This window comes from Moschus berezovskii, chromosome 15 (assembly GCF_049115385.1).
Source record: "Moschus berezovskii isolate FMDL1 chromosome 15, NW_MosBer_1.0, whole genome shotgun sequence".
NCBI classification, from domain to species: Eukaryota; Metazoa; Chordata; class Mammalia; order Artiodactyla; family Moschidae; genus Moschus; species Moschus berezovskii.
Genome location: NC_142474.1, coordinates 69,114,286 through 69,132,000, shown reverse-complemented (window position 1 = coordinate 69,132,000; position 17,715 = coordinate 69,114,286). Strand labels below are relative to the sequence as shown.

Genomic DNA, 17,715 nt, shown 5'->3' with positions numbered 1-17,715 from the left:
AGACTTTATTTTGGGGGGCTCCAAAATCACTGCAGATGCTGATTGCAGCCATGAAATTAAAAGATGCTTACTCCTTGGAAGGAAAGTTATGACCAACCTAGATAGTATATTAAAAAGCAGAGACATTACTTTGCCAACAAAGGTCTGTCTAGTCAAGGCTATGGTTTTTCCAGTGGTCATGTATGGATGTGAGAGTTGGACTGTGAAGAAAGCTGATCACCAAAGAATTGATGCTTTTGAACTGTGGTGCTGGAGAGGACTCTTGAGAGTCCCTTGGACTGCAAGGAGATCCAACCAGTCCATTCTAAAGGAGATCAGTCCTGGATGTTCATTGGAAGGACTGATGCTAAAGCTGAAACTCCAATACTTTGGCCAACTCATGTGACGAGTTGACTCACTGGAAAAGACCCTGATGCTGGGAGGGATTGGGGGCGGGAGGAGAAGGGGACGACAGAGAATGAGATGGCTGGATGGCATTACCAACTCGATGGACATGAATTTGAGTGAACTCCGGGAGTTGGTGATGGACAGGGGGGCCTGGCGTGCTGTGATTCATGGGGTCGCAAAGAGTCGGACACAACTGAGCGACTGAACTGAACTGAAAATCACTGCAGATGGTGACTATAGCCATGAAATTAAAAGACTCTTGCTCTTTGGAAGAAAAACTATGACAAACCTAGACAGCATATTAAAAAGCAGAGATATTACTTTGCCAACAAAGGTCTGTCTAGTCAAAGCTGATTTTTCCAGTAGTCATGTATGGATATGAGAGTTGGACTATAAAGAAAGCTGAGCACCAAAGAACTGATGCTTTTGAACTGTGGTGTTGAAGACTCTTGAGAGTCTCTTGGACTGCGAGATCAAATCAGTCAATCCTAAAGGAAATCAGTCCTGAATATTCACTGGAAGGACTGATGCTGAAGCTGAAACTCCAATACTTTGGCCACCTGATGCGAAGAACTGACTCACTGGAAAAGATCGTGATACTGAGAAAGACTGAAGGTGGGAAGAGAAGGGGATGACAGAGGATGAGATGGTTGGATGGCATCACTTACTCGATGGACATGAGTTTGGGTAAGCTCTGGGAGTTGGTGATGGACAGGGAAGCCTGGCATGCTACAGTCCATGGGGTCTCCGAGTCAGACTCAACTGAGCAACTGAACTTAACTCAACCTCAATTTAATCCATCCTCTGCTGTTGGAAATCCAGGCTATTTCCTTTTTTTCTCTAACAGTGGAGAGACAAACATCCTTTTACACTCATTTTTTTTCTGCTTGTACTTCTGCTCATGCGGTGGTGTGGGACCCAGCACATTGAGAAGGCACTTTTCCTCCCACTGGCAGGGCATGATCCTTTCTGCCAACTGACCTTGTTGGTCATTGCTTCCGTTTAGCAAGAGTTCCAGAAAAACACCTACTTCTGCTTTATTGACTATGCCAAAGACTTTCACTGTGTGGATCACAACAAATTCCTAAAGAGACCACCTTATCTGCCTCCTGAGAAATCTGTACGCAGGTCAAGAAGCAACAGTTAGAAGCAGACATGGAACAATGGACTGGTTCCAAATTGGGAAAGGAGTATGTCAAGGCTGTATATTGTCACCCTACTTATTTAACTTTTATGCAGAGTGAAGTGAAAATTGCTCAGTGGTGTCCGACTCTTTGCAATCCCATGGACTATGCAGTCCATGGAATTCTCCAGGCCAGAATACTGCAGTGGGTAACTGTTCCCTTCTCCAGGGGATCTTCCCAACCCAGGGATCAAACCCAGGTCTACCACAATACAGGTGGATTCTTTTAACAATTGAGCCACTAGGGAAGCCCATGTGCAGAGTACATCGTGGGGTCACAAAGAGTCGGACACAACTGAACGACTGAATTACTGGCAGGATGGAGAATATGTTTAATAGCTTTGTGCTTCTCTATCTGTATATTTTCTTTTCCTGTTCTTTGCTCATATTCCACTTAGGGGGTACTTCACAAGTCTCAAGGGGGAAAAACAAACTTCAAATATGTGATATTAGTCCATTCCCTATACAAACATTTCTATTCATCATTTAACCTTACTGAGCACATGTGTCCCGGGCACTGTATCGCACATCATGTACATCATCTCAGTACATCTTCAGAGCAGGCCTGTGGAAAACGCCTCATCTTCTCTATTTCATAACAGAGGCTAAGGTTCAGAAAGGCTAATGGAAAAGCTGACACTCATCTCCAAGCTTGCTGCAAACCTGAGTTCTTTCCAGACACCACTCCATCCTCCAGACAGAAATGCCCTCACATGACTGTAAGGTGCTCACAGACAGTAACAGAAGAAGGCCACAGAAGCTAGACCAACAATGATGGAGCAATGTCTTTCTTCATGGTCAAAACAGTGTGCTTGGCAGCAGAGGCAGGCATGTCATTCGTGGCTTCTCATCAAAGGTTTCGACCCCAGGACTCTGGCTGCTTGTGGCTTATTCCTATACAACTGCATCACGTGGTTCGGGTCTGAGGGACAGATCACAGAGTCGTGAACTGTTGAGCTGCTGTGGGCTTAATTTTTAACAAGAATCCTAATTCCTGAGCTCCACCCCCAGAGATCTGCCTCATTCATCTGGGGTGGCCTGGGCACCAGTATTTTGGGCAGCTTCCCAAGAGACTCTGGTTCACCACCCTGGTTGAGACCTGCTCTCCGAGGTCATCTCCACCAGCCCATCCAGCTCCAATGTGTCCAGCCCACATTTTAGAGCTGAGAAAGTGAGGCCTGGAAGGGAATGTGGCTTTCCCAAGCTCACCCTGCTGGTGAGTGGCAGCTCAGACCAGGGCACAGATGTGGTTGATGATTTAACACTGCCTTCATATAGCAACCTGAGTGTCTAGGTCTTATTTGCTCCTTTGCATCCATCCTCTGCTCCCTGGCTGTCTTGTGAGGGTCCCTCACTTCCCATGGCTGTGAGCCGGTTTCCTCTGTGTGTTTCCGTTGTGACTTCCCCGCCGGTCCAATCTGAGCCGCATCTTTTCTCATAAGCATCATGTTCGTGCTTGTCATACAGGGGCTGAGCGCCCTGGGTTCCCCGCCCTCCTGGTCCCTGCCATAGATGTGGGTCTTCATCTGTAACAAAGCATGAATGCCAACTTTCCCCACACGTCCGCCTGCTCCACAATGCCACAAGGCCATCTGTTCTTTGCTCACCACTATCTTCAGACCACCTGACACGGCACCTGCATAAAGCAAACAGGCTGGGGTTGGGGCCCCCTCCCCTTAGAGAGTTTGGGGCAGAACCCTTTTCAGACTCTAACCTCCACCTCCAGAGTTTGCAGATCAGAGAACCCAGGCCCAGAAAGGCTCAGGGACCTGCCCAGAGTCATACCAGGATCTCAGTGGAGCTGATTCTCCACTGGGAATCAGTGGAGCCATTCAAGACCGGCTGAGCTATCTGGGGGCCGTGGTTCATTGTGGATTCATATTTGGCTTTCAGAGAAGTGAGCCTCTCCACGCCCACACACGGCGACTCCCACATCAAATCTCCTTAGGGTACCACACCTGCAGCAAAACTTACAGAAGTGCTTTCCAAAGTCAAGGGTGTTCCAGGGAAAGACGTGAGAGCTGTCTTGATGGCAGCCGGCTTTATCTTCAAATTATGCTGACTTTCCTCCAAATTCAAGTGGAAAGTTTGATCTACAGGGAGTTTTAATTATTGATATTTTAATCTCCAGGAATACAGGAAGTAACAAACTGGAATAAAATCAAGGGCAGCCTGGTAGCGGTTCCCAAGCGTGTGAAGGGTCAGAACTGCCCTCTAACTGGCATCATTTTCCCCATGTAGACCCAACCGTCCCACTACGCCCCCACCCTGCTCTGGAGAGAGTGGCATTGCTTCCCACACGTGCCAACCTGGCCGTGGCTCTAGGAGTGACAGCAGATGACAGCCCCAACACCCTGTCAAACTCCAATCATCTCTTCAGTCAAGTCACTGGATCTTTCTCCTGCACTTAGGCTGCTGACCTTTCCTCCTTCCTGGGACCTGCACCCCCTCAGCCAGCGCCCCCCCCTCCCACCCCCCCCCAGTGCCACGCTCCCCCCATGTGTCCTGTCGTGATACGTGTGCTGCTGTGTTGCTCATGAGACTCTCAGCTCCATGAGGTCAGGGCTGTGGCCCTCCTGGTCACTAACGCCCAGCTCTGCGGGGGCTGGGAGGGCAGGTAGCCTGCCTCCTTACTACTGCGTGGTGATGCCGTCCTGGACACTGTGTGCCAATCAGCTTGTTGAATCCTCACAGCTCCCGGAAAGGAGCACTACGGTCTGCACTAAGGCACTAAGGCATTCCCCAGAGAAGGGCTCCTCCTTCCCCACGACGGAGGCCGGCGGAAGCCTCAGGCGCCAACTTCAAGCTGGACTCAGTGTGACGCGGAAGCTCCGTCCTTAATCACCGGGCCTCTGTGTGCGGTGGAACCAGTCCAGGCCGGTCCCTCCGAGTCCTTCACGCTCCCTTCCCTGGGGCACCTCTCAGCTGTCAGTGCGCCCTGCTCTCCCGTCCTCAGCTCATCTACTCCCCAGGCAGGTGCTCTCCTATGACTTGAACCCTGCATGCAGGCAAGTCCAAATCTCTCCGCAATCGCCAGCTGCCCATCAGCACGATGCGTCCGTACCCCACTGTTCAATTCTTTGGGTCCAAACAGAAGCCACCTCCTCGCCAACCCTAAACCCACTCCTTCTCCTGGATTCATCAGATGGTGGCCTCACTGTCCCTCCCACGGCCCAACCAGGGAACTGCAGAAATCAACCTCTGGCCTTCCCTTCCCCTCAGCAGTACAGAATGATGTATGCAAGCATACAGGTTCTGAAGAACACAATTCTAGTCACAAGTGCAAGAAAAATACAGCAGGAATAACTTTAACAAAAGAAGCATAACACTGGACCTGGAAGAGTCAAAACAACTTGAGAAAGAACAAAGTTGGATCACACTTCTTGTTTTCGAAATTTAAACACTTGTATGATTCATTGATTTTTTAATAGAGGCACTAAGGCAATTCAGTTTTGGAAAGCACTGTCTTTTAAACTTGGTTCTGAGACCACTGAACATGCATATCAACTTAGATCCTTCCCTCATACCTTATACAGTAATAATTTGACATGGCTCATAGAGCTAAATGTAAGAGCTAAACTGTAAAACTTCTGAAATAAGACGTGGGAGAAAAATCATTTGTCACCTTGGGTTAGGCAGAGAGATACAATAAAAAAGCATGATCCATAGAGGAAAAAACAATAAACTGGACTTCATTAAAATAAAAAACGTTCATACTTCAAAAGACATCATTAAGAAGATGAAAAAACATGTCACAGACTGGGAGAAAATATTTGCAAATCTTATGTCTTACAAAGGACTTGTATCCAGAGTATTTTAAGAATGCTTACTTTTAAAAAATAAGAAAACCCAATTAAACAAGTGAGCGAAAGATATGAATAGAGATTTCACCAAAGAATACACACGAATGAGTCATAAAAGCATGAAGAGATGCTCAACATCATTAGCCATTTGAGAAATGCAAATCAAAGTCACAATGAGATATCACTTCACACCCACTAGAAAGGCTTTAACCAAAAATATAAAACAACAAGCATCAGTGAGGACATGGAGAAATCAGACCCCTCATACGTTGTTGGTGGGAAGGTAAATGATACAGATATGATGGAAAAGAGTGTGGCAGCTTCTTAAAAAGTTAAACACAAGCTTATCATAAAAGCTAGCAACAGCACGCCTAAATATACACCCAAGGAAAATGAAAACAAGGCCACACACAAACACTTGACACAAATGGTCATAGCGCGTGTGAAAATAATCCAAATGTCTATCAACTGGTGACTTGAGGAACAAAATGTGATAGTCAAACAACAGAATCCTATTCAGCAATAAAGAAGAAAGTGGATACTGACACTTGCTACCCACGGATGAACCTCAAAAAGCAAAAGAAGGCAGATGCAAAAACCCCAAGTATTGTCTGATTCCATTTCTATGAAAGGTTCAGAAAAGGCAAATCATAAAGATAGAAGGTGGATTAACAGTTGCCTGAAGCTGTGGGTGGGAATGGGTCCTGCAAATGGGGAAAAGAGCTTTTTGAGGCAATGGAAATGTTCTAAGATTGGTTTGCTGTGATGGTTGCACAACTCTGTAAATTTACTAAAAAATCACTGATGTATATACTTAAATGGGTGAATTTTATGGTAGGTAAATAATACTTGCTTAAAATTATCAGTGAGGGAATGGAAGTTCTAGACTCAGATTCAAGTCCTGCCTGGGTCTCTTTTCCTACCAGCTGCGTAACTTGGGGCAAGTCACTTCAACTCCCTGAGCCTTAGTTTTCTCATATGTAAACTGGGAATTAAGGTCATGCACTTCAGTTATTGTGAGAATTGAGTTAATACAGGTAATATGCCTAGCACAATGCCAGACACACAGGGAGCATTCAGTAATGTTAGCTATTATCCTTAATTGTTATGATTACATTCAACCAATTATCAAGTTTCACCGATTTTTACTTGGTAAATAGTTCTCAAGTTCATCACCTTTTCTTGGTAATTTCTCCCCTGGTGCTGAGATCTGTACCACCTTTTAGAAATAACACCTGTTGCAACTGTCCAAACTTCCCCCAGGCCTGTACCCCTACATTCTCCTCCATAGGGCACACAGGCCCCCAGGACAGGTCTCTGCAGACTTTCCCACCCCATCCCAGACACACACACCAGAGCCAGAACTTCCCCACACCATGAGGTTGCTCGTCCCTCCCTTCTCTAGAAACGCCCCTCCCCTTCCCTTCAGTCCGACTACTCTGTGCATTCTCCCGCACAGGCCCTCCCCAACCCTCCAGCACTGGGCTTTTCTGTGCCCACAATGGTCACCTGTACACGTCCCATCGCCAACATTGAACTGAGACACAGGCTATAAAACACACTTCCTATCTTGAAGCATGAACCCAGCACAGTCCCAAGGCAACTAGTACACTGTAGCGGCTCAATGAAATGCTGACTGGTTGGGTGGACACCAGTGTGCAGCACCTTCTCGGCTTCTCCATGGGCTTCCTGACAGCTTGGGCCTCTTTTCAGCAGGTCACTTAAGGAAAGTGACAGAAGTTATCCAGGAAAACGGAAATCCTCGTGAGGCTCGACCTATTTGGAAGAACTGTTGTAAGAGGTGATGAGAGGAAGCACAGGGTCTGGCCTTGGGCTGAAGTCACTGCCACTTCCCACCACCGCCAGCAGTTCATCAGAACCGTGACATGGCTGGGGATGTTCATCTTTCCAGTCGAAATTTTCCTAACTTACCTGAAATCAGTTTCAAAACTCTGAAAGGTGTCTGTTAAGAATTTTTGAGACAGCTCACAGTGGGAATATACAATTGATTAAAAAAAAATTTCCCCAGTTAGTTCTAACGAGCAGCAGGGGTCAAAATTCACTCTTATGAAATCTGTTATTTTTTCCTCTGTTTTTCAGGATTTTTACTGATAAAATGGTGGCAGTTATGCTTAGATTTATCTGTAACTGAAAACCCTTCTGAGAGTACAATTCACAAATAAATGTTAAATAGAATCCTTTCTTCCTGTTCTGAACACCTTACGTCATTGTAAAAGTAAAGTCTGACTTATTAAAACTGTCTGATCGATAAATATTAATGTTAATATTAGAAATGAAATTTAAAATCCATTAAAGTACAATTAAAACAAAGAAACAGACTGCCAAAACCAATCTTAAATAACCCACAATCAAGAGCATCTGAAAACAAAGGCGTGAATCTAAAAGATAACTGAGAAGTAATAATATTTCCAGAAGATTAAGCCGTAGATCCTGTGTGAATAAAGCCCTATTTGTGGACCTGGAATGTTTTTCTCTAACCATAAAAAAAGTAAAGAAAAGAGATCTTAGCAAAATATTGACTAGGCATCATTTTTGTGCTTATGGTGTAATGAGCCCTGAGACAAAGATCAGAAATGATTACAAATATAAAGTGACACTCACTGTGACATAAAACTTAGCATCAGAATCTTCTCAAAACGAAAAAAAGTTAAAATAATCACATCACATCCTGTAAACATCTATTTTTCTTCTTTGGAGATGTCCCACTGACTGAATCTCTTTTCCTTCTTTAGAGAAACATTCTGTTATTGATGGTGAAGGGGATCAGGACCTGTCACCCCAAAGCAGGCCACTTTGGGGGTACAAATGATTTTTGAGCTGAAGTTATCTGAGTCCCTGAAATCCTTTACCTGCCTAAAAGCAGAGCCTTTCCAAAGAACGCAATTGTCATAAATCCCCTCCCCAGGCAACTTTATAACCTCTTCTGGCACCCCACGCAGCCCCCAGGACAAATGATCATTTCTCCCCTCTGCTTTGCTAAAGGCCCATTTATTTTTTAGAAAGTCATTTGCTTTTACGTAAGTGCCCTTTCTTCCCCATCCCTTTCCCCAACTAAGCTGGGTGGAGAAACCCCAAGCTAACCCTCCCTTGGAGCAACTCATCACTGGATACCACGTGAAGGCAGGACACACATGTTAAAGACCTTTTGGTTGCTTTTCTCCTGCTTGTCTGTCCTTTATCTGCCCAATCTACGAGGTCTGGATGGAGAACCTAGAGGGCAGGAGAAAAAGTAATTTTGTTCCTCCCCTGTATGTCTGGTTTGACAGTATAGACATCTATTGGCCCCCAAAGTTGTCTTCTGTTTTAAACATCCTGGAAACAACATAAGCACCTGAAAGAGTTGAAGTTTTAAAACTCTTTGAGACACTACGTCTAGTTTCTTTAATTTTTCAAATTATTAAAAAAAAATATATAAACTATACCAAAGTGCTTACTTTGTTAAGCAAAACTGCTATCAAGAAAAGACTTAATAGTGGTAAAATATTTTCCTCCTATATATCTAGAGAAAAAAATGAAGATCCTTACCAGATTTTTTATAAATATACTTAACCTCCTATACGAATATTACTCCATCTTTTAACATTTCATTATTTATCTTTTATTAAAAGATAAATTTAAAGAGTAAAACTGGATGGTGGCAAAGTAAGTTCAAATTAAATTTTCCTACTTGAAAAACCAACAGCTACATTTCACAATGGGGGAAAACTGAAAATAATTCCTTATTGCTATTTAAAGGGCTTCCCTTTGTGGCGCAGCTGGTAAAGAATTCGCCTGCAATGAGGGAGACCTGGTTCGATCCCTGGGTTGGGAAGATCCCCTGGAGAAGGGAAAGGCTACCCACTCCAGTATGCTGGCCTGGAGAATTCCATGACTATATGTCCATAGGGGTAGCAACGAGTTGGACACAACTGAGTGAATTTCACATACTAACAGACTTGTAAGCTATTAAAAATGGCTGATTAAATAAAGGCAGGTGATACGGTTCTAAATACAGAATTACTGGAAACTAGTAAAGCATGTAACATAGAACTGCAATATATATAGTCATGGAGGCAAATACTGGGTCATATCTACTCAGTTAGAAGGGAACAAGGTTTAGAAAAATCAGAGATGCCATATGAAAAAAGCACATAAAAGACACAAACAAAATATACTTCTTCAGCATGTTAAAAACAATCACATCAAAAAAAGTATACAGATAAAAAATGTCATAGATGACATAAGAAAATAGTGTGTGTGTATATATTTTTGCATATATATATATATAAATCTACAGTATTTACCACTGTTGATATATATATATTTTGAAGCAGCGCTGATGCTGCTATCATAAACTAAATTGTACAGCTTGGATTATTACAAGTCACAGAATCATGGTTTAAAATTGGAGTTCACATCCCCAGCTACATTTCTATATACATTTATTTCTGAGCTTCCACATGATCTGAGTCGGGAGCCTTGTAGTATTTGGATTTTGTTGGAGTTTCTTTGCAGTGCTCAGCTGCTAATACACTGCATTTGTTTTGCCCTTTAATAACATCATTACCAAGTTGATTAAAATTACATTAGACTCATTATATACATAAAAAATATTGTCACATTCACTAGCTAAACAAATGTTACTCTCATTTTAAAACATATACTTCTGTACCTTGAAGCTTAAAAGCCCCAACTTATAAGAACCATCAGTGTTAGGTTTTCTATTCTCTACTGTTCCAACAAGAGCAAAGTGAGGGTGAAAACAAGCTCTCCAGTGAAACCCAAAGACACACTTTCTTGGAGTGCCCAAAACTTGGTCGCTGTTTTGGTCATTGTAGTGTAAAAGAATATTCTGAAATACATTGCTGATTTGTTACCATGAAACTGAACTTTCACTGAAACAACCAACCAAAAAAAGATTTCTGAAAATATGATAGCCACGCTAATAAAAAAAAAAAAAAAGGTGGGGGGGACCAAAATCTGACATTCCTAGTAATAATTAGGATCGTTTTTTACAATTTTACAAAGCAATAATCTAAGGGCCTAAGAGCAGCAATATCCACTGACTACATTCTCTAAAGGAAGAGGGCCAGGAAAAGACCATGTAAGTATCTCCCTGCCCTTTGTAGGGAGGTTTCACAGGAATTTAAGGGACAGAAGAAAGGACCATATTGTTGATCCTGCTTTCAAATGAATTTCAAAGCAGTTGGTTCTGCTATGAGTGACTGATGATTGGTAACTTGCAACTTCAGCTGGCATCCACTGGAGAGTTATGCACGTACTTCCTGGGCGTCTGGCAAGCATATTCTGCTCTGAGCTTTACAGGAGTCAGACCAGAAAAAAGGGCACAGACACACAAAAGCTGATTTCTCTGTGAACACGGACACACTGCGTGCTGCACTTTTGAAAACAAAACTTCAACTGCACTGATTTTTTAAGCACCATTAAGTGGTTAGCCTTTCTCTCCCATGTCTTTAACTTTCAGATTGAAAACTAAAGGAGAAGCTGAACGAGAAAGCTGAGCGTTCCATGAGATGCTGAATCAAGTCAGGGCAAACCCTCCAGTTTAGGACCTGGGTTAAAAATAAAACGGGGGTGGGACGAGGGGGACGGACAGAACTTGACTAAAAGGTAAGTTAGGGAAAAGACTAAATTATTCCATGGATCTAGATTAAAAGTTCTTTTCTTTAAACATTTCTTAGTTCTGTGTTTGACTGTATATGGGTAGATGCCTATATAGTAGCTATTAAAAAACACATACACTAGGTAGAGCCTTAAAAATATCTATTCTACTGCTTTTCAGTGCTTTGTAACATTACTCAAAATAGAATGGGCTTAAGAGAGTACAAATATTCAGATTTTGGAGAAAGATATAAATGAAACTGTGCGTGCATCCCTAAATGCTATTGCTATGTTTCCAGGTTAAATTCCTTTTAATGGGTTCGGTGATGATGCACGTTAAAAGCTCATCTTTAAGCAGCATCTAGGTGGGGATGAAATCACTTTCATATATTCTTATTACTGACATACATGAGAACTGTGCGAGTTCTTTACAATCGTATAAAATACTGCTTTGGCAATTATAAACGTAGCAATTCAGGTCTCATACGGTTTCTGTTCTCTTGTCTGCAGCAAGTACAGATGAATTCTTACAGCAATACTGACTCCTGCATGGAGAGGCCATCCCGATTTCTGTAGTGATACGCAGGAGGTGAAGGCCCTGAATACTGAAACCCGGGTGAAGTGGCATCTTCCAGAGCTGGGGAAGTTCTATACCGCACTGGACCATCTACGGAGACTGAGGGGAGGGCGTGGTCCTGATAGGGGGCGTGGTGAAACGTGGGGTGTCTTGGGAAACTGCTCAAGTGGCCACGGTTGACATCTCTTGTCCACGGCTGTCCGTGCATCTCTGGTCTCCACGTGTAACCAACCTCGGACCATTTTCTGTTATCTGGCAAACAATCCCCTGGAGGAAGGATGAATTTCCCATTCTTTGGGGACCCTGAATTGCCCGAATATCCGCCGGCACCAAGATCAACAGGGAGAACTTCTATTCGACTTGACGGCTGGACCACAGGAGTCAGGCGGCTGTAAGATTTCTCTGGAGAAGCGCTGATTGAAAGCGTGGAGCCGTAAGGTCTCCGGGGAGGGTTTGTGTGTGGCCCGGGGGGAAACGGGAAGCTGCTGTTGGCGGCGGGGACCCGTTTTGGAGAGCTGCCCTGGTAGGTGGGGGGGTTACTGTACGAAGGAGGGTGCGCGGCCCCGCGATCTTCCGGGTGCTGGGCGGAACTCGAAGGCAGGACTCTGAAGGCGAACTTGGGCGCGGCCCTGGACGGGCTGGCGCCGGGCTCGGCGGGCCTCCGGGGGCTCTGCGCCCGCGCGCGCTCCAGCGCCTCCTCCACGGCGCCGCCCGGGCCGTCCTCGGGCACGTTGTCGTACTGGGAGGCCGTGGAGCCGCGCTTGCCCTCGTCTGCGTCCAGCGCCTTCGTCTTCTGCCTCGCGGGGGCTGCGGCCCGGCTCCGGCCGTCCACGGCGGCCTTGGCGGTCTTCTCCAGAACCGCGGCCTCGGAAGGCTTGTGCCAGCGGGGCGCGAACTCCTTCCGGGCGCGCGAGGTGGCGTTGCTGTTCTCATTGGCCGCCGCGTGGTTGTACTGCCCGGAGCCGTCCGGGGCGCCCGGCGGCAGTCTCCTCTGCGCCTGCGCCTCGTCGCGAAGCCGCCGCTTACCCTCCTCGTCCGACGACTTCCGCCGCTGCTGCCTCGCCCTCTCGGGGGTGCCGGTCCGGCGCGGCTGGGGCGGGGAGGCCTCGTGGGTCTTGTGGGGCGAGCCGCTGCCTCTCCGACTGCCAGGGTGGGGACTCGACCTGCCCACGCTCCTCTGTCCGTTGCTCAGGTGAGTAACACCAGCCGACTGACCTTCAGGGGGAAGCTGCCCCAAAGGTTTCTTTGGAAATTCATCCTCTTTGCCTAAAGGGAAAGACACATTCACATGAGCAAACAGTACCAAACCTAAGACTTACATCAATGAATTAATGCTTACTCTTCACGTGCGCACTCAACATGCATACCCACACAGAGACATGCAGAATTTTAGTAGCTTAGGAGAAGCATTTTTTAGAGAGATTGACACGAAAACATTCCAAAACTCAGAAGTCTTATTGGGCAATGTGCAGATGGGAAGATTTTATATAACCTTATATGAGTAGTAAAAAAAAGATGATAGTGACTCGGTAGTGTCCCACTCTTTGGGATTCCATGGACTGTAGCCCACCAGGCTCCTCTGTCCATGGGATTTCCCAGGCAAGAATACAGGAGTGGGTAGCCATTCCCTTCTCAAGGGGATCTTTTGGACCCTCAGATCAAAGCTGGGTCTCCTGCACTGCAGGCAGATTCTTTACCATCAGAGCCAACAGGGAACCCCCATGAGTATGGGTCACAGAATTGTATAAGATGATTCTTAAATTTTGTTAAGCTATATTATTACCTACTTTTTGAAAAATGCAAAGCTGATATTCTCATTTCTATTGCTAAAACAGTCTTGCAGGTCAGTAGTTCAGTGTCTTACCATTACATTCCTTGCACTTAAGCATTCCTCAACTAAACGAGTTTAGAATCTCAGTAAAATAGTTTCTGTCAACTTCAAGCAAGTCTGCCAGGTTTAAAGGTCAACTGATGACCAATTGTGGCTCCAAGTTGTACCCAAATAGCTCATTATTATTCTCTCAAGTAACTCCACAGGATAAAAAGAAACAATATTCTGTACTTCCAAATTAATATTCTAACAAGGTCCTACTTTAAATGCAAAAAAAGGAAAAAAGAGAAAATTCTATTGATACTTTTAATGGCAACCCACTCCAGTGTTCTTGACTGGAGAATCCCAGGGATAGGGGAGCCTGGTGGGCTTCCATCTATGGGGTCACACAGAGTCGGACACGACTGAAGTGACTTAGCAGCAGTTTTACATTTCAAATAACATCACAAAATTAAACAGGAATTAAAGGAATGTGCATTTAGTAAACACTGTTTAAAAACAAGCCACCATAATATGGACACCCATAAATACCATCTTGAAAAGATAACAGACTTCACTTGTAAAAATTCCAAAGTTTAAGATATATGCTTTCTACCGGTCACTGCAAAATCATACATTCTCACTTAAAAATAAGTCGTTTCTCTCTTCAGATGTCCCCCTAACTAACAAATGGTTAGGAGGAAGCCATGGGTCCACAGCTGTGAGCAGGCAGACGCCACCTTGTTTCCATGCAGCTCATGGTTTAGGTGATAATAACTATTATCTACCCACATATCATAATTTTGAGATATTAAAAAAGTTCAATGAGCTTTTCTTTGGGAGGGAGCAGAGAATGATGGTAAATAACCTTTAAATAGATGAGCTGCCAGAATCAGAGTTACTGAGCTAAAAATAAATTTTGTGTTTCCCTAATTCAGTTGTTTTATTAACTTTTTAAAAGGAAACTCTCTTTCCCAAACGAACTCTCATATGAAACTCCAATAAATAAAAAAAAATATAAACAAAGCTGTTCTAGGTAAAGTGGAAGGAAGAAGGGGGGAGGAAAGAAGACAGAGCGAGAACTGAGCACCTGGGGAAAATAATATCACATCATATCCCGTCCCTGTGTTCTCACATCCAGCGGTTTCCATCCTGAAATCTTCTGGATACATAAAAGGCATGCATCAGCAAAGACTAATAGGATGCACGGTAAAATGCAGAATTACAAATATAAGGCCTGTATTTCTCAGGAAAAGGAATGAAAAAATGAGGAGGAAGTAACAGACTGAGGTGGTAATTTCCTGCCTGAAGCAAAATGGAAAGGTATGTGTTATACATATGAGGGATTTTTAATTTTTCAATATAAAGGGTAAGAAAATTATTCACCTTACACTTAACACTACTTTATATTCAAGCCAATATACACATTTCTCTAAGAAGAGACATTAATATTCTATGCATCTACACATCGTATTAGAATTAAAAGAAAATTTTAGCATGTTCCATTTACTAAATGGTCAAGAAGCCAAAATCCACACCGGGAGGGAAAAAATCTGCAACTGTTCTAAAACATCCAAAAAGTAGCTCCTGAAAGGTCTTTCACGGTCATCCATAATACATCTCCCTTTCACCTTAGGAGTTGCTAACCGGCTCAAAGTGCAGTCCTACTTATTTTGCGGTCTAGTGTCTAAAATAGTAACAGAATCACAAGTAAGGATTTGACAAAATGTCCACTCATTCATATGTAATTAATCTTAATTAGAGTAATGATGTATCACTCAAATAAACAGTACAGAAACATAACAGTTATAAATACCCACGATCTATATAGCTAAGAAACTAGATATAGCAGGGTTTGGAGGAAAAAAAAAATTCAGTGCAAACAAAAGGACATGATGTCTATAATTAACTGCTGAATGTCAGTCTCTCACTAGGAAGGGGGACTCTGTAAGGGATATTGATGAATACCTCAACTGAACCAAGATATTTAGAGGATACAGCCCCTAGTTCCCATAAAGATTATAAGTAGGAAAAATGGAGAGTACTTTGAAAGACACAATAGACAAGCATATAAGAAAGAGCCTTCTAAAACCTAAGTGCTTAAAAACCCTAACTCCTCCCCATATTATGGACAGTAATGAAGGTTAAGCTAGGAGGCCTACGCGGGAGGGATAAGTGTATTCCCAGGCACCAGGGCCGGACCGCAGTGCTGGGATCTGCATAACTTAAAACAGCGTCAGACAGCAACTACTGTCCACAGTGACCTGTGACGGGGGAGCAGGGTAGGGCCGTGAATCCGCACCCACTTCCCTCTTCTACCAGCAGGCGCTGACATGTGGCGTGACATGTGGATCCTGCCACGTTCAGTTTAATCCCGTGACTGAGCCAACCCCTCTGAACAGTGCAAATCCTCAGCAGTTCAAGGGCAAGAAAATGCACACTTGTTCACATTTCTAAGGGCCTCTGTGGCAGTGGGAAGGGCCTGTCTCAAGAAGAGGAGTTGAAGGGGTGGAGAGGAGGGACCAAGCAGAAGGAAGAGAAAGGGCAGGGGGAGGCTAGGACAGAATCAGGGGAAGTGATGGGGGCGATGGAGCGGGCAGACACCCACAGCAGAGCACTGGCTCTCCTGAGGCTGCTGCTGGACTGAGCGAGGCCCAGGCCTCGCCTGGCAACCACAGCAGCAAAACCCAGGGGCCCTGCGCCCAGGAGAGCTGACCTCCGTGTCTAAGTACGGGACCAGAAGAAAAATATTCTCCGACTTCATTATAAAGTGATTCCTTTCTGAAGTACACATACCATTGTCTCATGTGCTGAAGACATATGTCGTAGTCTCACGTGCTGATAAACATTCTCTGCCCTTTTCCCACACAAGTAGATCCGTATAAGCATTAAACATTCTTGGACAGTATCTTTCACAGATTCAAACTACACACACACACACACCCTCCCCCCGCCAACGTGCCCAATACACACACTGCTGCATTCAGTCTTTGGTTTAAATATCTCCTTTCACCCCTAAGCAACGGGGTATAACTAAAAGATTCAAGCATAACTGATGCCGAACATGGCTATAAATAGGCAATAAGTATTAATATTTATTATCCATACTTTGATTCTGGACTTCTTTTCAACAGACGTGACATTGTTTTCTGCTCACCTCACTTTAGCTCCTTGCCTAAAATTCTATTCTTCACGTCCTCCCCAGAAAACCAGGAGTTTAAATGAAGAAGTGGGAAAGCAGCGTGATTCCCATCACACACAACACGGACGCTTCTGTGAAAATACCACGCTAATGACACTTTTCACTAGGGTTCCATCACATAAATGGTAAATATCTTTATGCCACTGCCAAGAATTAGACTACTCTGCTCAAAAAAAAAGGGGGGGAACTGTAACTTGATATATTTCAGAATAAAGGCAAAAAGTTTCTTATTTTTCTTGAATAACACTTTTTTCTTAAAAACAACAACAACAAAAAGAACACTCCTTAGCATCCCTAAAAAAAAAAAAAAAAAGGGAGTCTCTTCAGTTCCTTCTGGCTGCTCCATCTTTCATCTTACTCAGGTCTCTGTCACCACCCAGTGGACACCATGAGCAACTACAAGTCCCTCAGACTGCCTGCCTCGGAAGACTGCAGCGGCTTTCTGTATCCAAGCAGAGAAAACATCAGCCTGGAGAATAACCCAGCTCTGGGGTTATTTATCCACCCCTCTCCTTTTATCCACCCCCACCCCCTCTATCTCTGTTCTACTGTAAAAAGATCTTACAAACTACTGCCACCAAGTTTCCTCATGTGTAGACTGAGGTTGAGTATTTTCTAAAAGTTAAGTTATTTGAGGGATTAAATGAGACGATGTGTGTGGAATGTGGCACAGAGCAGACATTCAATAAACACTAGCTGCTAGTTAGATGCTAAATCAGTCCATTCCATTACACAGGTTTGGATATCTTATACTCATGTTTAAACAGTTCTATTATATATATTTTTTCTATTAATATATGTCTTTTACTAAAACTTGTTTTAAACTCTTTTTAAAAGTAGGTAAGTCATTTAAAAATAAATGTTGGAACAGCAAGAATATAGTTAGTAACTGCTACTCCAGACGCATTCCCTGTGACAGGGAAGCAGCAGAAAGGGGCGCCCCCACGTGACAGAGGAGGGCCTCCCGGAGCAGAAGTACAGGCCCACACGCCACCAGTGCACTGAGGGCGCAAAACCAACCTCGGGGAAACACCGGTTAGACTCCTCGCACTTAAATAACTAAAAGCAAAGCACCTTGGTTTTAGCAAAAGTGTGTTCTGAAAACTTCTTGCTGCTGGGCTCGCTCTGCAT

The 17,715-nt window shown here is 44.1% G+C and overlaps 1 protein-coding gene across 8 annotated transcripts in view; it reads right to left on the bottom strand.

Annotated features, from left to right (window-relative positions):
- Nucleotides 1-4,078: 4,078 nt before the first annotated feature.
- The window catches only part of USP6NL (USP6 N-terminal like), a 217,159-nt gene continuing 203,522 nt past the window's right edge, over nucleotides 4,079-17,715 (bottom strand). For all 8 annotated transcript variants that reach the window (XM_055427518.2, XM_055427464.2, XM_055427492.2 and 5 more), the window contains one exon: nucleotides 4,079-12,838. In XM_055427518.2, coding sequence (XP_055283493.1) covers nucleotides 11,523-12,838 — 1,316 coding nt within the window. In that variant the 3' untranslated portion in view covers nucleotides 4,079-11,522. The remainder of the gene's footprint in view (nucleotides 12,839-17,715) is intronic.